The following is a 21,891-nucleotide window of genomic DNA, read 5'->3' as shown; positions in this document are numbered from 1 at the left end:
GAGCACAGCAGGTGGGAGGATCTCGAAAGGTCTCATCCATTCATTGAATTAAATATCCCTGAGTGTAGCCCAAGGCTTAGCAGGGATGAAACCACCCACCAGCCTGGGAAAAGGCAGGTTCAGAGCTGTGCAAAACACTCTGGAGTGCACAGATGGATGGAATTGGGGATTCCTCCAGGGGGGAAATCCCACCCTGGAGCCCCCATTGCCACCTGGACTCTGACAATGTCAGGAAGAGACAGAGAAATGCAGCAGGGAAAACTGGAACAGGCAGAATACAATCACCCCCATTTAAATAATATATGTAATATACAACAAATAAAATGCATTCATAATAAATACCCGAGCTGGCCAGATATTGGATACAATTATTCATATCCAGATACATTGGCAAGGGGATGCATTATTCATGGGCTACTCAGCTAGCCCACCAATGCCAGGAATCCTTTGTTTAATCATGTGTTTGACAAACATCATGACTCATTATTCAGAAAATAGTATTTGATCAGGACTAATAGGCAGAGTGCAGCCACTTCAAGGTTTGGGGTCCCAAATTGCTTTACTCTGGGTGAAGGAGGTTTGCTTGGAATTGCAGGAGCACTTGCAGTTACAACTCACTTCTGCTGTGGTTTCTGTGCTCAGACTCGGAGGAATTTTGTGATGGAATCCTCCTTTTGTTCTCTGGAGAGCTGGACTTTGCCAAGATGTTGTTTTGCCTCCTTGCCTGGTGCTGCCTGTCCTTAAACTCCTCATGGAGAGCCAAAGGCACAGGGGATGCATCTCAGGCTCTACTCTGTGTGTTTTTGTGGCACAGGCTCCTTGCTGAGCCCCATTCCCCCTTCCCACAGTGGGGAAGAGGCTGAGGAGCTGCTGAGAGGAGCAGGAGCTGTGAGTCAGCTGCTGGAGCTGCTCATGAGTCAGGGCTGTGACCCAGGGCTGAGTAGGAGGGAGGAGAAGTTTAATGAGCAGTGATTGTTCATTTGCTGCTCAGTTTCCTTCCAAGGTGGTTTTCAGAGCCCTTAATGTAAAGATCAGGGCCCCACAGTGAAACTCTGGGTTGGAGGGATTGGGATTCATGAGGAGAGATGGGAAAGGGATGAAGCTCCAGCTACAGGCTGGGGGTGGAAGGTGGATGAGGCTGATTTTCTAACCCAGGGCATCAAAATTCCATCACATCCATTTCTCCTAACAAAATCCAGACTGCTGTGATTGCACTGTGCCTTTTTCCAAAGGGAGGGCAGGGCTGGAGCCTCCTGCTCATCTCAGAGCTCACTGATGGGCACTGCAGAGATGGGAATCCCATTCCAGTGGGGATGAGCTGCAGCTGGAGAGAGGAACTGGGGCTGCCCAGAACCTCCCTGGGCATCACACACAGATGGGCACAAAGTGTGTGACCCACCTGAGAGGTGGCCAGAGGGAAAACGGGGCTGGGAGAGACCTGGAGGGGTCTCCAGCTCCACAGTACAGCTGCCAGGCCCTGCAGATGTTCCAAAAAACCATTTCCCAAGGGCTTTCCCATGTCCCTGAGGGCACTGAAACAGGCCCAGGGGGGTCTCTGCAGTGGGACACTGGAGATGCTCTCCCTGCCACCACCCTGGAGTTCTCCAGGTTTCCTTCCTGGGCTTTTGCTCATCACAAGGATGTTGTGTTTGAGATCTTGCTGTGCTTCTGGGGCATACCTGGACAGTGTTAGGAGAATTGCTACTCACATTTTTAAGAGGTAAACCACCCCAAACCCTCCACAGTTGCTGGGTGCACACCCAGGTCCTGGGACAGAGGGACAGGGTTCCACACTCCTGGCAAGTGCAGTGTTTGCTCTGGAGCTGCTGCTGCTCCTTTGTTGGTTTTGTTCTCCACAAGAAAGAGGAGAGGAAATGGGGAATTTCGTGCCTGCATTTGAGATTCTCTTTGAGGATTTCACTGTTGTGTGGGGTGGTTTTTTTCTGTGGGTATCTATAGTAACGCTGCATCCAGCACAGTTTTCTGGTGAGCACCATTCCCTGTTTTCCTGCTCATATATTTTTTTTCCAACCCCTTTTTCTCTGCTGCTCCCCTGATGATCCTTGTGCTGTGCCAGAGACATCCCTTGTTACTCATTTGTGAGCATGAGGGTGGTCAAACCATCCTTGGATAAGGCACTGAACCCTCCACAGATGAATTATCTATAGATAAATCACCCATGGATAAACCATCCAGATGCTGAGGCAGAGCTGTGCTGTGCAATTAGTTACTCTCAGAGCATTATTTATATTTTATTACTTTTTCACCTTCCCCTGATGCCCCTGGGGAAATGGACACCAAAGGGAGTGGGTGAAAAAGAAAAAAACCAGGTACCCAAAAGATGAAAAGATGTAAGAACAATTTTAAAAGGAGAAAGGATGTAAGGGAAGAGAAAATAAATGCCTTTCCTTAGTAGGCAGGGAGCCCTGCATGGCTCCAGGGGGATGCAGGATGGGTTTTTGCAGGGTGGGTTTCCCCATTTCCAGCACTGCTGGAACAGCTGCTCCCCCAGGGCACCCTTCAGGCCCTTTGGGATTTTGGGAGCTGCAGTCAGAGCCTCCCTGCCAGCACCAACTTTGCTCCTCTGGCTCTCCTGATGCCCAGAAGCAGCAGAGGAATGAATGACTCATTAGCTGCCAGCTCAGGAAAAGGCATTTTTAGCTTTTTCATGGAAAACAGCCTGGGCTCAGCACCAGCACGTCACAGCTGCATCTCTGGGATCCTGGGAGAGCTCCACCTGCCCGAGCTGGGATGTTTTCCATGGGCTGGGTGTGGGAATCTCTCATGGCCTTGTCTGTCAGGTGGCACAGGAGGTGGCAGAGCTGCCCTGTGTCCCAGCCAGGGTCACCCAGCAGTGCCTGAGCCCCTGGGGAAGGGGGAAGGACCCTCCATGGCTGGGCAAAATGCAGCTCCAGCAACTCTGAATAATTTGCTTTAGTCACTGATGAGTCTGATGTTTTAATGGAAGAGTCATTAGGGTGGTTTGAGGCTCCAGTTTTCCAGCAGTGCCTGGGCTGGGATTTTTGTTCAGACACAGAGACTCACACCATGAACTGCCCTGGTGGGGTTTTCCAGCAGCTGGATGCATTCCAGATGTTTTCCAGCTGCCTGGGGAAGGGTCCCTCACTGGGGGTGATGAGAGGCTACCTGGAACAGTGCTAAAGGAATAAATTAGGGATTTATTAAAATCAATGAATAAACCTTGGCCAGCACAAGAGCCTGGCCAAGGCTACACCCAAGATGTGCCCAGAGTCAGGAGTTTCACACTTTTATAGGTTTTGCTCCATTTCCATGTTGGGGTTTGTTGCATTTGTGTTATGGGAGCAGTGAAAAGGATATAGGAACAAAGTTCCTTTGTGCAATGGAGAAGCGAAAAGCTTTTTATTTAAAGAAATATTACATTTTTATAGAGTAGTTTGTGGTAGCTTAGAACAGACATCATTTCATTGGTGCAAGGAGGTGACACCCCTGGCAAAGATGAAAATATCACATTTCTCATGCAGGTGCATAATCACTGTCAGCTTATGTTTTCCTTGAGCAGCCTGAGAAAAATCCAAGGCTGCTTCAAGGCTGCTTTTCCCTGACTCTCACCAGTATCCAACAGGGGTTCATTGTCCAGTTCCAGCTCTAGGTTCTGCAGATTCTCTCCTCAGTTCTGCTGTTTGCACTTTTTGGGGGCTGAAGCTGCAGCGTGTCCTTGGTTCTGGAAAAGGATTTTGTGTGACTGAGCAGTGAGGAGAACTTGGTAACACTTTGAATGAACTTTAGAGTTATAAATTAATGCATTCAGAGTCTGGGAAATATGAAATCAAAAACTTAAGGGGTGAGGGTGATATTATTGCAGGATCTCAGTGTGTGACGAGGACAAGTTCCGCCACAACGAGTTCATCGGGGAGACGCGCATCCCGCTCAAAAAACTGAAACCCAACCAGACCAAAAACTTCAACATCTGCCTGGAGAAGCAGCTGCCGGTGAGTGGGGGGGTTCAGAGCCTCACCCCACCCCAAAATTCCAGGTGCAGCTTCTCCCTGTGGCACGGGGGAGCTGCTTGGTGCCCCTAACAGAACTGGGGTGTGGGGAGGAGCATCCCTGGGCTGTGGCTGCATCCCAGCCTGGGTGCATTCCCTCCCCAGGTAGATAAAACAGAGGACAAGTCTCTGGAGGAGCGTGGCAGGATCCTCATCTCGCTCAAGTACAGCTCTCAGAAGCAGGGGCTGCAGGTGGGGATCCTGCGCTGCGCACACCTGGCGGCCATGGACGCCAACGGCTACTCCGACCCCTACGTCAAAATGTGAGTGCCACCCTCAAAACGGGAATGCCACCCTCAAAATGTGCCACCCTCAACATGGGAATGTCACCCTCAACATGGGAGTGCCACCCTCAAAATGGGAGTGCCACCCTCAACATGGGAATGTCACCCTCAACATGGGAGTGCCACCCTCAAAATGGGAGTGCCACCCTCAAAACGGGAATGCCACCCTCAGAATGCGAGTGCCACCCTCAGAATGGGAGTGCCACCCTCAAAATGGGAGTGCCACCCTCAGAATGGGAGTGCCACCCTCAGAATGGGAGTGCCACCCTCAGAATGGGCCACCCTGAAAATGGGAGTGCCACCCTCAACATGGGAGTGCCACCCTCAACATGGGCCACCCTCAACATGTGAGTGCCACCCTGAAAATGGGAGTGCCACCCTGAAAATGGGAGTGCCACCCTCAAAATCTGCCACCCTTAAAATGGGAATGTCACCCTCAACATGGGGGTCACCCTCAACATGGGAGTGCCACCCTCAAAATGGGAGTGTCACCCTGAAAATGGGAGGGTCACCCTCAAAATGGGAGTGTCACCCTAAAAATGGGAGTGCCATCTTGAAAGTGGGAGTGTCACCCTGAAAATGTGTCACCCTCAGACTGAGTGTCATCTTCAAAATATGAGTGCCACCCTGAAAACAGAAGTGTCACCCTGAAAATGTGTCCCCAGCCTTCCCCAGCATTTTGGCCGGGGAGGAGGATCTGTAGGTTCAGCCTGGCCCTGCTCAGGAGCTGGTTCTGCAGCCACAGGTGTCCCCACCCTCCCCACTGGGACCCACTGGGCTGCCCTGGTCTCCTTGCAGATACTTGAAACCAGACGAGGACAAGAAATCCAAGCACAAGACGGCGGTGAAGAAGAAAACGCTGAACCCCGAGTTCAATGAGGTGGGTTTGGGGTGGGTGTGGTGCTCACCCTGGGGCTTTTCTCAACACCAGCCCTAAAAGATAAAAAAATCACCACCTTAGTCAGTTTGTGGGTTGGGTTCCCATGGGCAGCAGAGCCTGAAGAGGAGGATGGGCAGCCCCTGCTTCATCCTGACCCTGCCTCTGCTGCTCCACAGGAGTTTTTCTACGAGATAAAGCACGGAGACCTGGCTAAGAAGACCTTAGAAGTCACAGTGTGGGACTATGATATTGGGAAATCCAACGACTTCATAGGTGAGCAGCACACTCCAGAAGGTCTCCTTGGCTTCTTTTTTATTTATCTTCACTGTCTGTGCCTCTTATTTCTCCTGCCCTCCTCCAGCCCCCTGGTTTGTTCTCCATGCCCACATTAATTCTCGTTGGGTTTTGGTTCTGCTTTTATCCCTCTCCTGCACCTGAGCCTCTCAAGGAGCATCCAAGCAGGGAGAAAATGCATCTGCCTCTCCCCTTCTGTTTTCAGATGTTTTCCTCAGAGTGCAAAACAGGTTTAACAGGGAGGTTTCATTTATCTCTGTTGGATGTCTGGGCTTGTTGTGATTTTGTTGTGATTTATCACTAACAAGTGCCCGGTGCCTCCGACAGCCACTGTGATTGCAGTGAGCCCCTGGCAGCAGGGACAGGGGCACTGCTGGGGCTGGGGCACTGCTGGGGCACTGCTGGGACACATCCCAGGTCCCAGCCATGGGAGGGTGAGCAGTTTGGGCTGGATTTCACATCAGGTTGGATGTGAGGATGCTGAATCACCTCCAGCATCCCCCAGCATCTCTCAGCATCCCTTGTAGAGCTGCTGCTCCCCCCACACCTCTCCCCCTCTCTGTCTCCTTCCCCAGGCGGAGTCGTGTTAGGAATTAATGCCAAAGGGGAGAGGCTCAAGCACTGGTTCGACTGCCTGAAAAACAAGGACAAGAAAATCGAGCGCTGGCACACGCTGACCAACGAGCTGCCGGGCGCCGTGCTCAGCGACTGAGGCTCGCAGCCCCACGGCCTTTGGGCTCCTGCCAGCTCTGGACACGGGGGATGCCAGGCCAGCCAGGCCAGCAGGACACCCCCAGCAGGGCCTGGCTGCAGGGAAGCCTTTCCCAGGGAAGAAGGCACAGGTGGTTTTGCTCTGGCGGCTCTTTCCGAAACGCCCCTTTGCGCTCACGGCCCCGCTCTCGGGCGTGCACGTGCACACTCACACTCACACTCAGGTGTGCACCCCTGCATGCACTGCAGTCTGCCTCCTCTCCCAGATCCTGCCTCTCTACTCAGTTACCTTCTCGCTGCCTTGCAAGTCAGTGGCAAAAAAAAAAAAAAAAAAAAAAAAAAAGAAAAAAAAATAAAGAGAATGCGTCCGTCCATGTGTCCGGCATCGGCAAAAGGCGTCCTGAAAACACCAAACTGGAACTGTCTCCTGGAGGCAGCTTGTGCCATATCTCTGGTGGTTTGTCAGTCTCTGTGGTTTGGGCCTAAACATTTAAACATTTAGAGCTCCTCTGTTGGAATGATTGTGTCCCTGGTGAACCTGGACAGAGTGTTTGCTTTCCTTCCAGGAGTGTTGTGCTCGTCCTCTCCCGTCGCTCCCGTGGAGGCAGCAGAGCTGTGCCCGCCACAGCTTTTCCTCCTGGCATCAGCTTCACATTTGGGAGGCAAAAATGCAAAGCTGCCTGGAACAGGGAGCTGTTCCTGGCTCTTCCTGCTCCCCAGGAGCTGCTTTCCTAATGAAACCACTCCATGCAGCAGCACGGCTGTTTTTCCAGCAAAGCCAGCTTTCAGGCTGAATTTTTCTATCATTTTTTTCCCTTTTTTCATCCCTTTCCAATTCATCCATTAAATAATGAAGATGCAGAGCCTCGGAGCTGAGCTGGAATTGTGTTTGTAGTGGCCGTGAGGTTGATTCATTTTCTGCCTCAGACAGCATCCAAACCAAATAAATTTCTGTGTATGGCACTGTAATATTAATAGGGCACAGTGATAATATATTTATATTATAATAATCTCAGATTTCATCCTCTGTGATCCACCTTGGCTGATCTCTCCATCCTCCTCCCAGCAGACACCCAATGGGGTGAGCTAAACCTTTCTAGGAAATGCTGCACCATTCCCTGATTTTTTTGAAGCCTTTAAACAAAGATTTCTTAGGAAAAGCTGCTCCTTCCCCACGAGTCTCAGTTACCCTCAGCTTCCAAGCCCTGTATTGCCAACTTTTTTTTTTTTTTTTTTTCCCTTGGGAAGCAATGGAATCTCTGGAAATCTATGTTTACTTTTCCAAGTGACGACTGTGTTACACTTTGTTTGATATTGGGGGGGAAGGGGGGGTGGGGGGGAGATAAAAAAAAAAATAAAACAACATTCATAGGGATTTTTTTTTTAAATAACTTAATATTTGTAATGCATCCTGAGGATATGCATGGGTTTTATTTGAGTGCTGGCAGCCTGTCAAGTCAGATGTTCCCACTAATCCTTTCCAGCACCTTCAGACCTGGTTGTGCTCTGAGTTTCCAGGGAAGCTCCAGGTTGGAGTTTCAATCCATCCTTTTTCTCAGCCTGTCAAACTGGTTCATGCCTGAGGTGGAGCAGGACACGTGTGTGTGGGTTCCCTCCCTTTGCACCCCAAATTTCCTGAGTGGGCTCTGTCCCCCATCCCAGCTGCATGCAGAGTTGGTGGTTTGTCATGAAATGTTTGATACCAATGTTTTGCTACCATGTGAAGGCTGCAGAAAATTGTCCTTACCTGCATCCTGAGAGACTTTTTGTATTTCAGTATTACCTATCTGTGTACTTTTGGTCAGATTTGTTAATATTTATAATGAGAACCGAAAATAAAAAGGTTAAAAAAATTAAAGTTAAAAAAAAAAAGAGAGAAATAAAAGAGGTTGATGTTGGTGGTGCAGTTTTTGAATTTGGGGGATGAAAAGGATTTGGGAAGAAAGAGCATTGGGGGCTGCTTGGCCTAATATAGCATAAATACTATATATGTACTTATAAGTATTTATTAAAAATATATATGGGGATATATGTATATGGAGAGAGAAAATACATATATATGGCCCAATTAAGTATATATACACTATATTTATATTTATTTTTATATTTGTCTTTAATTTTATATATTTATATTTTATATATTTATATTCTATTTATATTATATTTATATCTGCATTTATATTTACATATATTTATATATTTATATTTATTCTTATATATTTATATTATATTTATAATATATTTATACTTTATTTATATTTATATCTGCATTTATATTTACATATATTTCTATTTCTATTTATTTTATATATTTATATTCTATTCATAATATATTTATATCTGCATTTATATTTGCATATGTTTATATTTATATTTACATTTATATTTATATTTTATATTTATATTTATATTTATATTTATATTTATATTTATATTTATATTTATATCTATATCTATATTTATATTTATATTTATATTTATATTTATATTTATATTTATATTTATATTTATATTTATATTTTTATAATATTTATATTTATTAGTGTTTCATATGTATTTAGTACCCTTGAAACCCAGCAAACCCAGGGCACAGGGAATTACATCCAGCCCCAGATACCAAGACCAAGCTTACAGAACAAAACCATTCACTCAATTAAATGACGCTCTGTCCATCCATCACCTTTTTACTTTAAATCACACTTGATCCCCTCGGGAACAAAGCGCAGATTATAAAACGCGGGGGGACAAACGCAGCAGAGCCGATCTCTGCACTCGAGCGGGCACATGGAGCCCCCGAACAGCAGCAGCAGCAGCGCCCCGGGACCCTTCGAGGGGCTGCAGTGGCCCCCGAACAGCAGCAGCGCCCCGGGACCCTTCGAGGGGCTGCAGTGGCCCCCGAACAGCAGCAGCAGCAGCACCCCGGGCCCGTTCGAGGGGCTGCAGTGGCCCCCGAACAGCAGCAGCACCCCGGGACCCTTCGAGGCGCTGCAGTGGCCCCCGAACAGCAGCAGCAGCAGCACCCCGGGCCCGTTCGAGGGGCCGCAGTGGCCGCACCGGGGCCCGCGGGGGCTGTTCGTGGCCGCGGCCGCGCTGATGGCGCTGCTGGTGGCCGCGGCCGCGCTGCTGAACGCGCTGGTGATCGCGGCCGCGCTGCGGAACCCGCGGCTGCGCTCGCCGCTCAACCACGTCCTGCTCAACCTGGCCCTGGCCAACCTGCTGGTCACCGCCTGCGGCAGCTCCGTCAGCCTGGCCAGCAACATCCGCGGCTACTTCGCCTTCGGGGAGCGCCTCTGCCGCCTCGAGGGGTTCATGGTGGCGCTGACGGGTGAGGGGACGCGGGGAGCGGCTGCTGGGTTAGCCCGGGGCTCTGGAGAGAGGCGCTGACACGGACGGGGCTGCGCGGGGAGCAAGAAACAGGGATGCCCTATGGACATGATTGACTAGAAAAGGAGGCTAAGAATATAGATACGAGAGGAAGAAATAGGGATACCTATGGATGTGATTGCCTAGAAAAGGAGACTAAGAGTAAAGAAACTGTAGGGAGGAAGAATAGGGTTGCCCTATGGATATGATTGACTAGAAAAGGGGGCTAAGAGTATAGAAACTGTAGGGAGGAAGAAATAGGGATGCCCTATGGACATGATTGACTAGAAAAGGGAGGTAAGAATATAGCAACTGTAGGGAGGAAGAAATAGTGATGCCCTATAGACATGATTGCCTAGAAAACGAGGGTAAGAATATAAATAGGGGAGGAAGAAATAGGGATGCCCTATGGATATGATTGACTAGAAAAGGGGGCTAAGAGTATAGAAACTGTAGGGAAGAAGAAATAGGGATGCCCTATAGATATGATTGCCAAGAACAGGATGCTAAGAGTATAGAAACTAGGGGAGGAAGAAAACTTGGTGAGACTCGTGTCCTTCAGCTCTTTGCTAGCACAGGGAAAGGTTGGGAGATGTTTGGCTGTGCCAGTCTTGGTCCTGACGGAGTGGGAAATTCCACTTGGGAAGGTGGGGAATGCTTGTTTGGGATGCATTTCATGCCACCACACCTGGGGCTGCAAATTGCACAAAACCTCTCCTTGAGGGCTCTCTGTTGTTGTAACCATGAGGCATCACAGCCACCCACTGCCAGCCTCATTTCTAAGGGCCAAACATCACCTTGGTGAGAGAAGCAGTGCCAAAATAAGAAAAAAATACTACTTATTGTTCAAACAATATTTACTTAAACTAAATCCTCATTTCCCACATCCCAGCGTTATAAATGACAAACAAAAGTCTTGATATTCAGCAAAATTTAGATAGCTTTATTTTATATAGACAGAGCAATGCAGCACTGGGGATACCTGGAGGTCACTGCCCACTCCATGCTCCACCAAGCTTTGGTTTGCAGCTCCTTTTTATAGCATGATTTCCTTGTAGTCATCAATAATTGTGATTTTTTGTTGTCATAATTCTGCCAGGTAAGCAGGTGGTCCATGGGATTGCTGGATGATGTGAGTCTCCAGACAATTTGTCCAGTCCCACAGATAACCACTGGTCTTGGTAGATAAGAAATGACAGAATTCAGGAAGTCTGGTCTCAGGCTGCAGTTGATTACACAAAGGCAGGAAATCTGATTTTGCAGAATCTACTGGGCTGTGTGAAAGCCTTGTTTTGCAAGCTGTTAGTAGAACAATGATTTAATCATATATTTTCTTTTCTTTAGCGTCACGCTTCATTTCAGACCGAACATATACAAACCCCAACACGAATCTTTTCTCAATTATCACACCAGCACAGCAGCAGAGCTGTCCCTGAGGCAAACCCCTCTCTGTCCCCCCAGGCATCGTGGGGCTGTGGTCCCTGGCCATCCTGGCCTTGGAGAGGTACCTGGTGATCTGCAGACCCCTGGGAGAATTTCGGTTCCAGCACTGGCACGCTGCCACTGGCTGTGCCTTCACCTGGGGCTGGTCCCTGCTCTGGACAACCCCACCCCTGCTGGGCTGGAGCAGCTACGTGCCTGAAGGTAGGGGAGATCATCAGACTCTGCTGTGTTGTCTTCTTGTATTGTGTTTTCAAGGCTGGGGTGGCTGGAGAGTGTGCTGGAGTTTGAAGGGTTAATCTCTCCTGTTAGTATCTCCTGCTTGCTCAGCCAATAATCCTCTGCTGGAGGGTGTTGTTTTGAAGTTCCCCACTGTGCAGCCATCCTTGCTGGAGCCTGGAGCTGCTCTGGCTGCTGGAGCATCACCCAGTCACCCAGCCCAACCCTGGCACAACCCCACAGCAGATCCCACAGAGCACCAGGGCAGCCACACCTGGGGATGGAGATGTGGGAGATGCTCAGGTGCCTGTTCTGGAGCCCATTCCTGTTGGACACAGCCCCACAGCAGATCCCACAGAGCACCAGGGCAGCCACACCTGGGGATGGAGATGTGGGAGATGCTCAGGTGCCTGTTCTGGAGCCCATTCCTGTTGGACACAGCCCCACAGCAGATCCCACAGAGCACCAGGGCAGCCACACCTGGGGATGGAGATGTGGGAGATGCTCAGGTGCCTGTTCTGGAGCCCATTCCTCAGCCCCCATCCAAACTGGTTTAGGCTCATTCCCAATTTTCTTGCAGGGCTGAGAACCTCCTGTGGGCTCAACTGGTACACGGGGGGCAGCAACAACAACAGCTACATCCTGTCCCTGTTTGTCACCTGCTTTGTGATGCCCCTGAGCCTGATCCTCTTCTCCTACACCAACCTGCTGCTGACCCTGAGGGCGGTGAGTGCAGGGCTCTTCCTCTCCCAGCCCCTCCCCATCGGGGTTAAAAAACAGCTCACTTGCCTGGGAAATTTGAAAAAGGTTAATGAAAGACAATAAGGGACAATAAAGCAAAGAATTATAATGGTCAGGTGCTTGGTATTCAGCCAAGAGAGCACCTTAGTCCAGAAAACACTTCTTTAAATGGATCAACTTGTTGCATATTCATAGACCTTCATGTATTATTCAAAATCACCCCCTTCAACCTGTAAATCAACATTTTTTTACTTTTTCTTTTTTTTCCCTTGTGGCTCCTTCTTGTTGGTGCACTCCCTGACAACAGAGATCAATAAATTCCTTCCCTGGAGTTCTGGGATCACCCTGATCTTCATCCAGACTGGATAATCCAAAAATGTGCAGAGTTTCCTCATTATCTTTTTACCATTCTCTGAGTTAATTACATGAACAAAAGCTTTTTACATCACCATGTTTTAGTAAAAAAATATATATTTATCACACTACTATTATAGTCTGCTATTGCACTATTATACTGTTATACTATTATACTATCAGTACTATGATTTTTAAGTTTTGTTAACAGCAGAACTAGAAGAAACTCTATTCAGCAAAGTTTTCTAACAGCATTCATTTCAATATTAATGAAAAGCCAATAATGTAAGGCCAGTAATATAAGGCCTTATAGCAATGAAGAGCTCAGGGCAGGTTTTGGGGTTCAGCCAAAGGAGCTGGCACCTGCCAAGGGATGGATCCCAAGATGCTGACAGGGTCTCTCTGTCCCAAATTCCCTGCAGGCTGCAGCACAGCAGAGGGAGGCAGACAGCACACAGAAGGCAGAGAGGGAGGTGACACGCATGGTGGTGGCCATGGTGGTGGCTTTCCTCATCTGCTGGCTGCCCTATGCCACCTTTGCTCTGGTGGTGGCCACCAACAAGGACATTGTGATCCAGCCAGCCCTGGCATCCCTGCCCTCCTACTTCTCCAAGACAGCCACTGTTTACAACCCCATCATCTACGTCTTCATGAACAAACAGGTGAGAGGGAAAGCTCCAAAGCAAGCACAGTTCACTGGTATGAGGAAAATTAATCCACAAACACCTGAGGTTTATGTCCAAAAAGGAGACAGAGGAGTCCTTTTTGCTTTATTCCAATAAAGGGAGAGGCCATGGGGCATTCCCCTGGGATCTCTCAGATCCCAGCCCCCTTTTTATCCCAATTTCCCTCTCTTTCTTCATTGGAGAGGCACAGACTTCCCAAACACCTGATACCTGACATTCCCCTCTAATGAACAACTCTCCCTTTCAACTTTCTAACTCTTACAGAATTCATAGTTTCCCCCCATTGCTTCTCTCACCTTTCAATATCCAATTTCATTTATCAGCAAACCTGCAGTTTGTTTGTAAATGTAAATATCTTTTTCCATTCATCAATCAATGGAATCCTTCCCATTGTTTCTTTTATCTCTCAATGTTAGTCTTATCTACCAGCAGACCCACAGCTCGTTTGTAAATACAAATCTGCCATTCCTCCCAACTAGAGCTGCTAAAAAACAGCTTGACAGGCCCAAAAAATCCTGGAGGAACCATGTATCCCATGTAGAAGTGTGGTGACAGGCTCGATGCTGGGGCTGCTGTGTGAGCAGCAAGGATTTGGGGAATCAGATGGAGAGGAGGGAGCAGCCTGTGACTCCAAACAACAGCTCATTTTCCACTTCCATGGTTTTATGGGGTCAGACAACTTAATGTTGGAGCACAAGCTGCTCGTTGAAGGCACAAAGCAAACAGAATGAAACTTTTATTGTCCATAAAGCACAAAGACTCGGGCTGGGAATAGACAAGACATCTTTCCCAAAATAAAACCGGGTCCGAGTCCCGAGGTGACGCCGGATTTCTGTTCTCACAAATAACCTCTCCCTAATTCCAGTTCCAGAGCTGCCTGCTGGAAATGCTGTGCTGTGGTCACCACCCCAGGGGCATGGGGAAAACTTCTCCAGCTGCCCCCAGTCCCCAGGTGGCTGCAGAGGGGCTGAGGAACAAGGTGGCACCGACCCAGCCCGTGTGATGTCCTGCCTGCAGCAGTGCCAGCCCCAGGATCTGCCTGTGCCACCCCAGCAGCACTCAGGGGGCAGAGCTGGGGGGCTCTCAGAGCTTGGAGAAGTCCTCAACAAAAAGAATAAATATATAGCAGTGTCTTCTTGCAGGCAAGGTGCCACCCCATCATGGGAGAAAATGTAGATTTTCATTATTTCGCTCACCTTCCCCTCCCAGTCCCTCACCTTGGAGCCTTTCAGGAGCACAAAATAAAGAATGAGCAGTAATTTTCCCTCAGGAAAATTTTCCCTCAGTAATTTTCCCTCCATCCCAGGCTGATTTTTGGCCAGGGTCAGGTGGAACATGCCCTGTCACCATCCCCAGTCTGGCCAAGCCCTGCCTGCTCCTGCTGGGAAGTTCAGGGATGCTGTAAATCTGGCAAAAATCCAGCAGGAATGTTTAAGAGCCAACTGTGTTAATAAACACTAATAAACACTGAGCAGTTCATCTGTTTTATTGGCTGATAGAAGGTTTGACAGAAAACACATCCCCTCCTGCCACCAGAGCTGGCACATCCCTCGTGGCAAGTGCCACAAACAGCCAGGGAAAAAAAAAAAAAAACCCAAACAGACACAAAGTTAATTTATTTTTTTAGAGTTAAGGCAATAAGGAAAGGTCTGAATCCACTGATTTCCCAGCAAGGGTGAAAACCCAAGTGGTAACAGCCCCCAAGGCACAGAAAACAAAAGATGCCAAAGCCTGTAAGGATAAAAAAAAAAATAAAGATAAAAAACCTCCAGGAGGCTCCACAGCTTCACACCTCATCTGAAATCTCAAATCACAGCGTTTATCTACCCCAGCTGCAATCACACCTCTGTTTTTGGAGGCAGATTCTGTCATTGAGGAGCCCAGGAAAGGCTCCTAGAGGTGATACTGAAGACAGCAAATCGCTGGAACTGGTTCCACCCAATTCCTCTCTCTGAAAAAGCCTCCCTGCCTTCAGAGCTGTGCCTTGCAGATTTTTGATCCTGAACCCTAGAATTTTCAGAAGGAGGTGATCCCCAGCCAGGCACCCCAGCAATTTGCTCTGCCATGGAGGGTGATGAGATTTGGGAGACTGAGGGTTTGGGGGTTTTTTTTTGGTTTTTTGTTTTTTTTTTCACCATTTGAGATTCTCTGCTTCAAACCAAAAATAAAAGAAAAATCCCCAAACCAGCCCAGTGCAAAGGAATGAAACAATGTGGTCTAGTGGAAGGTGGCAGAGGGATGGAACTAAATCCTATTTATATTTTCCAACCCAAACCATTCCATTATTCCATGAGCTGGGTGTGGGGGACAGGACACAATCCCCATTCCTGTCTGAGCCTCCCTCTGCCCTGCTGTGCAGAACAGCTCAGCTCACAGGGCTCAGAGAGGAATTAGAACAGCTCAGTATCCCTATTTTTAATTTAATTAATTGGGCTTTCATTCTCTGGGAGGCTGAAAAGCAGCATTAGATGGGCCCCTCTGATCTCCTCTGCTGTCTTGCACTGGTCCTTGTTTAATTGTTCCTGTTAATTACAGCTTTTGTGCCCATGCTTTGTGTTATCAGGATGATTTACATCCATGCTAAACTTCAATCTGGGAAAGTAGCAGCACTGAGCAACTCCAATCTCTGTTGTGTTCTGGCCCAGATAAGGAGATCAGACAGGCTATGGGGCTACTTGAAAGGCCCTCCACCAACAGAAATAAAAATTCTCCACATTAAGATGAAAAAGAGATAGGGAAATGGTTCACAGTCTGCTCACCCACAGATAAAACAGAGCAAGAAAAGCTGAGATTTCACATGTTGCAGCCCAAAGTGATGGATAATTCTGTGCATGTGTTAAAGCTGGTGTGCTGCTCTCCACCAACTGCTGCAGCCCCACGGGCTTTGGCTACTTTTTATTTAATTGAACAAGCCTGAAACACAACAGAAACACTGCCCAAAGTGAGAGGGAATGACCCTCAGTAATGAGTCACAAGCCACCAAGGACAGGACCACACCACAAAAATTTGCAATTTAACTTTTGCACTCTCTCTCTCTCCCCAGGGCCATGGGGAGCAGGGGCTTGTTCCAGCAGCTCCTACCAGGAATAAAAATTCCTTCTGCCTGGAGCACACAAGTCCCACACAGAGAATCCAGCTTGGTACAAGCCTGGGTTAGGAAATATTAAACCTTTTTTATTTTTTGGACAGAATTCTGTCACAGCCTGAGGCTGAGGTGCTTCTGCTCCAGCTCTGTCACTGTCACAACAGGACAAACAGATGAAAGATTTTTATTTTCTCTTGATCTTTCCTCAGAAAGCTCCTCCACCTCTGCAGCATCCTCCCTGGAGCAGCTCTATCCTGGCTGTGTCATGGTCTGATGATGGGAAGCAGCATTCAAAACAAGTGAAAAACCCAACAAAACAACCCCAAAAATGAACCCCCAAGCCAGAAAAAAAAACCCACATGGCAGCACAATAACCTTGGAAACTTTTATTAATGTTGTTAAACCAAATTAACAGGCACAGAATTGGAGCAAATTTTCTTGCAAAAACAGGAATGAAGATGCAAAACTTGACACACCCAAATGTGCAAAACCAGCTCAAACCTCTGTGTCTGTCAGGGAACAGGACCTTGAACAGTATTTATCACAAAAAAATGTCAAATATTAAACTGCTGTGCCCATCAAAATTCTAATCCAAAATCAATTATATCCAGGGATTTTTTTTTTTTTTAATGGGGGCTACCAAAAATGTGGTTGAATTAAATAAACATCAGGTATCTTTATAACAACCACATTTATTTTTTCACATTCCTGTCTGGCAGGGAACATATTGCTGCACTTGCAATCTCTGGAGAACACTGCCTTTTCCTCATTAGCTTTTTGCACAGCAATTAATCCCTTTAATCAGTCAAATCAGTTCAACACTAGATCACAAAAGCACTAAGTAAAGAGAAAACAAGAAATTACCTTGTTAAATTTAATGAGCAAGGAAAAACAGACACTACATGGGCTGTAACATTCCAGCATGGAAACATTTCAGTGCCTGAGCAGCACCAGCAGCCCACAGAATTACAATCATTTTGTCTTTAATCTGAAAACTGCATAATGCAACAGAGCAAGAAATTCCTTAGCTTAGGAAAATGTGCACGTGCAGAAATAAAATTAAAAAAACCAGTTTTATAAGGAAGTGACAAACAGTTCACTTCTGTAACATTGACACTGCCTGTGCATCCAGCAGTGGCATCAAACCAGTACAAACCATTTCAGAACACAGAGCATCAGATTTTCTTCTGTATTTGCTGCTGTTGAAGGAAGTCTGAGCTTGATGTGGCCAAAAAGGGCTGTAATTCACAGACTGAACACTGTGCAAGCAGGTGATGTGTAGAACTTATTCACTCTGTGTTTTAATCTTGGAGAGAGCTCTCATCCAAAACAATTATCCTGCAGGGGACAAAAAAAAAAAAAAAAAAAAAAAAGAGAAAAGAAACAGTGATGCAGTTGTTTTTTCTTCTATAAACTGCAAGATGAAAAGCATGGGATTTCATAGTGCCTCTTTTTGATGGAAAACAGGAATGCAGCTCACAAATTCCCACCACAATTCCAGTTTCACTCCCAGACAGGCTCACCTGAAGGGTGGAGCTCGAGGCAGCTGCTGCTGGGGGTGGGATTTCTGATCCTTGGGGTGCTCATCTGAAAACCAGGGAAATCCAGCTCAGAACATGAAAGCCACACAACACAGCAGAGCCAGCAAGTGAATCAAAGTTTCTCTGCTTGATCCATCCAATTCAGGCACTTTTGGAATCAGAGCCCAGCCCCACCACCCTGGTGGTGACCAGAAGCAATCCTGATTTCAGTCCCTGAATCCCATCCCAGCTGTGGAGCTGTGACAGCAAACAGGGGCACAGCTGCAGTAACAAGCACAGTGGTGTCACTCCCAGGAATTCTACATTCAAAAATTACCATCAGGATTTCCAAAAGTAACCAGAGATTTGGGACATTTCAAACTTTGGGTGCATCCAGCAGCTCTAGAGACAAAGAGCACCTGCTGAAGTTCCTGCTGCTCTGCCTCCAGCACAGGCTCCTCTCTCCTCTACTCCATTCTTCCTTCCAGCATCTTCTGGATCCTGCAGGCTGGCAGCCCTAGAATGACAGTTTTGTGTATCATCCTCTTTTTTTTTTTTTTTTAAAAAGGATGAAACAGAAAATTCTGATGGCAAATACAAGAATGTCTCAAGCTCCTCAGTGAGACAGAACTTAGGGATGACTTATGAGCACTCACTGTGCAGTTGTTCAGAGTTACTGGGCTCTGATCTAAGAGGGAAAAAAGTTATTTGAGATATGAATCTTCTCCTTAAAATGATGTCTAAATTACTTCTGCCATGTTCTTCAAATTTCCTAATATACTGCCATGAAAGCACAACCATTTTCACAAACTCTTCTTTATAAAAAGCTTTCATGACTCTGTTCTCTTAATGCACATTTTCTCTGTCTCAAAAAATTCCCCCATTCTGTCAAATTATCTCTGATTTCTATGAAATCAGCACTGCCTTCCAAGCCTGTTGAAGTATTTGCTTTCCACCTACAGGAAGCTGTATTAACAAAACATTCTTTTCCCTCTCAATTTAAGAGGAGAGCTCACATTGATGTCTCCAGGCAAGTTCCCTGGCACTCCACTCCCCAAGGAATCCCAGCCCATTTGCTGAAAATCCCTGCACAGATCTGTACACACCACACAAAACAAACCCCTGAACACAAATAGAAATTATCAGCTCACCCAAGAGTGTGCCCCTGAGGTTGCTCCTGGAGCTCCTCATCTCCAGGAACTGCATGCAGCATTCTTTCCAAAATATCATCAAGACTGGAGTGAGCCCTGTTCAATAAAGGATTGCAAAGTGATGGTGACAAGGTTCATGCTGCAAATTTCCAAATAAAACAGTCAGAAGGGTATTCAAAATTTTCTGTAAGCATCAAATCTTGTTAAAATTTTAAGTCTGTGTAATTCAAAGCTAAACATGATTTCCCATCCGTTTTCATACCTTTCTGTATCCTCTGCTAGATTAAATGACTCCTCAGTCAATAAACTCTGATCTGTCTTCTCATTTCTCTCAGATTCCTTCTCTGACTCTCTGTTTTCCATTTTAACTTGATCAAGAGCTATTCACATAAACAGCAAGATTTTAGTGTCAAAGATAATAAAGAGATTAAAATGTTCTTTTCTTTGCTGCACTTGGGAAATTTCCAGTTGCCCACTTCTCACTCACTCTTCCCTCACTGGCCTGATTTTCTACCAGATGAACAAATTCCCATTATCTGCAGTCAAAGGTGGCCAGCACCAAGGCCCAGATAAATATTTCACTCCAACACATTTCCAGATTCACAGGACTCAACATTTTGTTTCCCACTGAAATGAAAAATGCATGTGGAAATGAATCCTTAATCTTTCCCATCCCAGATATGGGAGAGAAATCCAAGGGAAACCTGAGGATGTCAGCTTGGTTTGCCTGTTTATCAAAATCCAGTGGTTCCCCCTCAAAAACTTATCAGGAGCTCTGTTCCCCACAAAAATCAGGGTTAGGGTTGGGCTTAGGGTTGAGAGAGTGAAAAACCCTACAGCTCCAGGGGCTGGGAAGAGCAACCCATGGTGAATTTTCTGATCTGGAGATCCATGGGGATGGGGTTAAACTCAGGTTTAGGCTGATGGGGAATTTTTCAGCCCCTTCTGCTGGGCTGTGATAAGCAGGGAGTCTGAAATAGCTGTGCTTTATGCAAATACAAGAACCCAGAGTGATGGAGCAGCCAGCAGCAGCCTGCTGCAGCCCTCTCCCCCCAAAAACAAGAAGCTCCAATGAACTTCCATCCCCCAGGAAAAGATTTAACAGAGCTGTAGGATAACCAAACATGTGCCAGCATCATTCTCAAGTGACTGTGCTATTTAGCTTTTTACAGACTTAACTCATGTTCTGCCTTTTTTTTTCTTTTTTTTTTTTTTTTTTTGTCTTTTTTTGTCTCTCTTTTTTTTTTTTTTCTTACTGCTGCTCACTTTGTGACTCACTGGAGGAATAAAAAAAAGCACAGCCTATAAACATTTAGGCTTTCTGCTCCTCTGACACAACTTGTTGAACATCTAAAAATGATTCCCACTTAGCACCATTTGCATTTTGCAGCAGCACAAAGATTCACCACTGTCTTTGTAACAGAGCAGGAAATATAATATTCATTATCCCAGTGGAAGCTATTTTCTTACTCTATGAAATCAGAGGCATTATTTCATGCTGGAGAATTAGGAACATTAACAGGTAGGGTGCCCTGGCCACTTTCTGAACTGAATCACCCTCTCAGAATGGAAACTTCAATGGATTTGACATCACCTGCCCACCACCTCTGCTCCTGTGGGTGTTGTCACCTGTGTTTGAACACAGCACAAGCTACAGTGACATAATAAAAGCAGAAAATTAATTCTCATGGTTAGACCTGCAAACCTCCCACAGCAGCTCCCCGTGGATTTTGGAGGGAAAGGCAGCAAACACTGGTGGGGGCACCAAGCTAAAAATTGCAGTGGATTGTTAGAGCTGAACACACAGTGGTGAGGACTCAGAGGCATTTTGCAGCAAGGCAAAAGGAATTTTCTATTTTTAATTCTTCATTGGGACTGTTAGCAACCAACCATTCACTTGCACTCCAGAGTCTTCCAATCCCATCCCTTCCAAGCCTGCAGTGATGGAATCTTGCTGCTTTAAGTGTTCTGTTAAAAACAGCATTATTTCCATGTTGATTTAGGTTGACTATACACTAAAGTACCATCTGACTTTACCCATCCAACCCTAGAGGGAAAACTGTACATGATTTATAATTATTTTATATATTAACCTACAAACTGCCCCTGACCATCACTAATGGCATCACTGATGATGCCAACCTCCAAAGGTTCTTGTTTTGGATGAGGAAATAAGGTCAGGATGGACATTTTAATTATCCCAGTGTCTGGTGTTAATTTAGGAAGAGCTTAATGATGGGTAAGCAAAGCAAACTCTTCTCCAACACCCTCCCAGTGAAAACCATGCAGTTTTTACAATTTCTGATGTGTGAGAAGACAAGAATTGTAAATCACTGAGCTCCCACAGACACCTGGGGGGTGCAGCTGCCTCCTCTAATGGGGAACATGAATTGCTCCAGGACAATTTGAAAAATTCAGTGTGCATCAAATTCCTGTCTGTGTTAAACTCCTCCTGCCCTCAGTGTGCTGTGAGCAGCAAGGAACCACCCAGAGAAATTCAGGGGCTTCAAGAACTGCCAGTTGTTTCAGCTCTTGATGCCCAACTTCCCAAAAATCATTGACTGCAACTAATTGGGGAGCTCTGGTGTATTTTGGCAGTGAATGGTTTGGGAGAAATCCTGACTGGGCACAGCTGGAAAACCTCCCAGTGTTTGGGGTGAAGTGGCTCTTACCAATTTCAGCCAGCAGCTCTTGGGCTGGTGGAGGCAGCTCATCAGTGGAGGGGGGAGATGCCTCTGAGAGTGCTGAGACAGAGAAAAAAAAAATTCTAGTTAATTAGCAGTGATTAATCCTTAATAACTGTGACATAGGCTTACACTCTGATAGCATCTTGCTTACATATTTCATTTAACACCCTGCACGAGCCTGGCTCATTCACATTTTATCAAATTTCCCTAAATAATTCCATAATGGAAAAATCATTTGGAGCCAGACTTGCACATTCAGCTCTCAATGCTCTATCAGAAATGTGAGGCCAGTAATATTTACACTTCAAACAGAGGTTGATTTAGAGGTCAGAGTTCTTAGTCTGCAGGTGCAAACACAAAATCCATAACCTAATAAGCACCAGCAGTACATGGCTGAGTGCAAAGCTATTTATCCCTCTAAAAAGAGACATCCAGGAGCAAAAAAAAA

General features: G+C 46.5%; 3 protein-coding genes and 2 long non-coding RNA genes across 13 annotated transcripts in view; 3 read left to right on the top strand and 2 right to left on the bottom strand.

Annotated features, from left to right (window-relative positions):
• DOC2B (double C2 domain beta) overlaps window positions 1–7,501 on the top strand; it is a 28,552-nt gene extending 21,051 nt beyond the window's left edge. The window contains exons 5-9 of the mRNA XM_079324871.1: window positions 3,845–3,975; window positions 4,138–4,291; window positions 5,111–5,192; window positions 5,369–5,465; window positions 6,062–7,501. Coding sequence (XP_079180997.1) covers window positions 3,845–3,975; window positions 4,138–4,291; window positions 5,111–5,192; window positions 5,369–5,465; window positions 6,062–6,198 — 601 coding nt within the window. The 3' untranslated portion in view covers window positions 6,199–7,501. The remainder of the gene's footprint in view (window positions 1–3,844; window positions 3,976–4,137; window positions 4,292–5,110; window positions 5,193–5,368; window positions 5,466–6,061) is intronic.
• Window positions 7,502–8,981: 1,480 nt separating this feature from the next.
• Window positions 8,982–14,044, top strand: LOC306811200 (pinopsin-like; the record flags this gene model as incomplete). Its single annotated transcript, XM_079324673.1, has 5 exons — window positions 8,982–9,522; window positions 11,022–11,204; window positions 11,800–11,945; window positions 12,737–12,976; window positions 13,866–14,044. 5 exons carry the CDS (start codon window positions 8,982–8,984, stop codon window positions 14,001–14,003), a joined length of 1,248 nt encoding a protein of 415 aa, XP_079180799.1. The 3' UTR covers window positions 14,004–14,044.
• Window positions 14,045–14,468: 424 nt separating this feature from the next.
• LOC306811309 lies at window positions 14,469–15,925 on the bottom strand. The gene is made up of 2 exons (XR_013776650.1): window positions 15,760–15,925; window positions 14,469–14,731 (listed from the first exon to the last, which is right to left on the bottom strand). It is a non-coding gene; the product is annotated as an uncharacterized lncRNA (long non-coding RNA).
• A 112-nt stretch (window positions 15,926–16,037) lies between these two features.
• LOC306811308 lies at window positions 16,038–17,464 on the top strand. The gene is made up of 2 exons (XR_013776649.1): window positions 16,038–16,140; window positions 16,299–17,464. It is a non-coding gene; the product is annotated as an uncharacterized lncRNA (long non-coding RNA).
• TEX14 (testis expressed 14, intercellular bridge forming factor) overlaps window positions 16,450–21,891 on the bottom strand; it is a 52,206-nt gene continuing 46,764 nt past the window's right edge. For 5 of the 9 annotated variants that reach the window (XM_079324852.1, XM_079324853.1, XM_079324850.1 and 2 more), the window contains 7 exons: window positions 21,429–21,500; window positions 20,647–20,724; window positions 19,019–19,136; window positions 18,757–18,852; window positions 18,025–18,122; window positions 17,609–17,672; window positions 16,450–17,423 (listed from right to left, as the gene is read on the bottom strand). In XM_079324852.1, coding sequence (XP_079180978.1) covers window positions 17,387–17,423; window positions 17,609–17,672; window positions 18,025–18,122; window positions 18,757–18,852; window positions 19,019–19,136; window positions 20,647–20,724; window positions 21,429–21,500 — 563 coding nt within the window. In that variant the 3' untranslated portion in view covers window positions 16,450–17,386. Of the gene's footprint in view, window positions 17,424–17,608; window positions 17,673–17,942; window positions 18,123–18,756; window positions 18,853–19,018; window positions 19,137–20,646; window positions 20,725–21,428; window positions 21,501–21,891 lie in introns of all 9 variants that reach the window. The other 4 variants (XR_013776645.1, XR_013776646.1, XM_079324855.1 and 1 more) reach the window with 4 other exon arrangements.

The sequence above is a fragment of the Erithacus rubecula genome (assembly GCF_903797595.1).
Source record: "Erithacus rubecula genome assembly, chromosome: 22".
Lineage (NCBI taxonomy): Eukaryota > Metazoa > Chordata > Aves > Passeriformes > Muscicapidae > Erithacus > Erithacus rubecula.
Note: the sequence above shows the minus strand (reverse complement) of the source record. Positions and strands in the feature narration are given on the sequence as shown.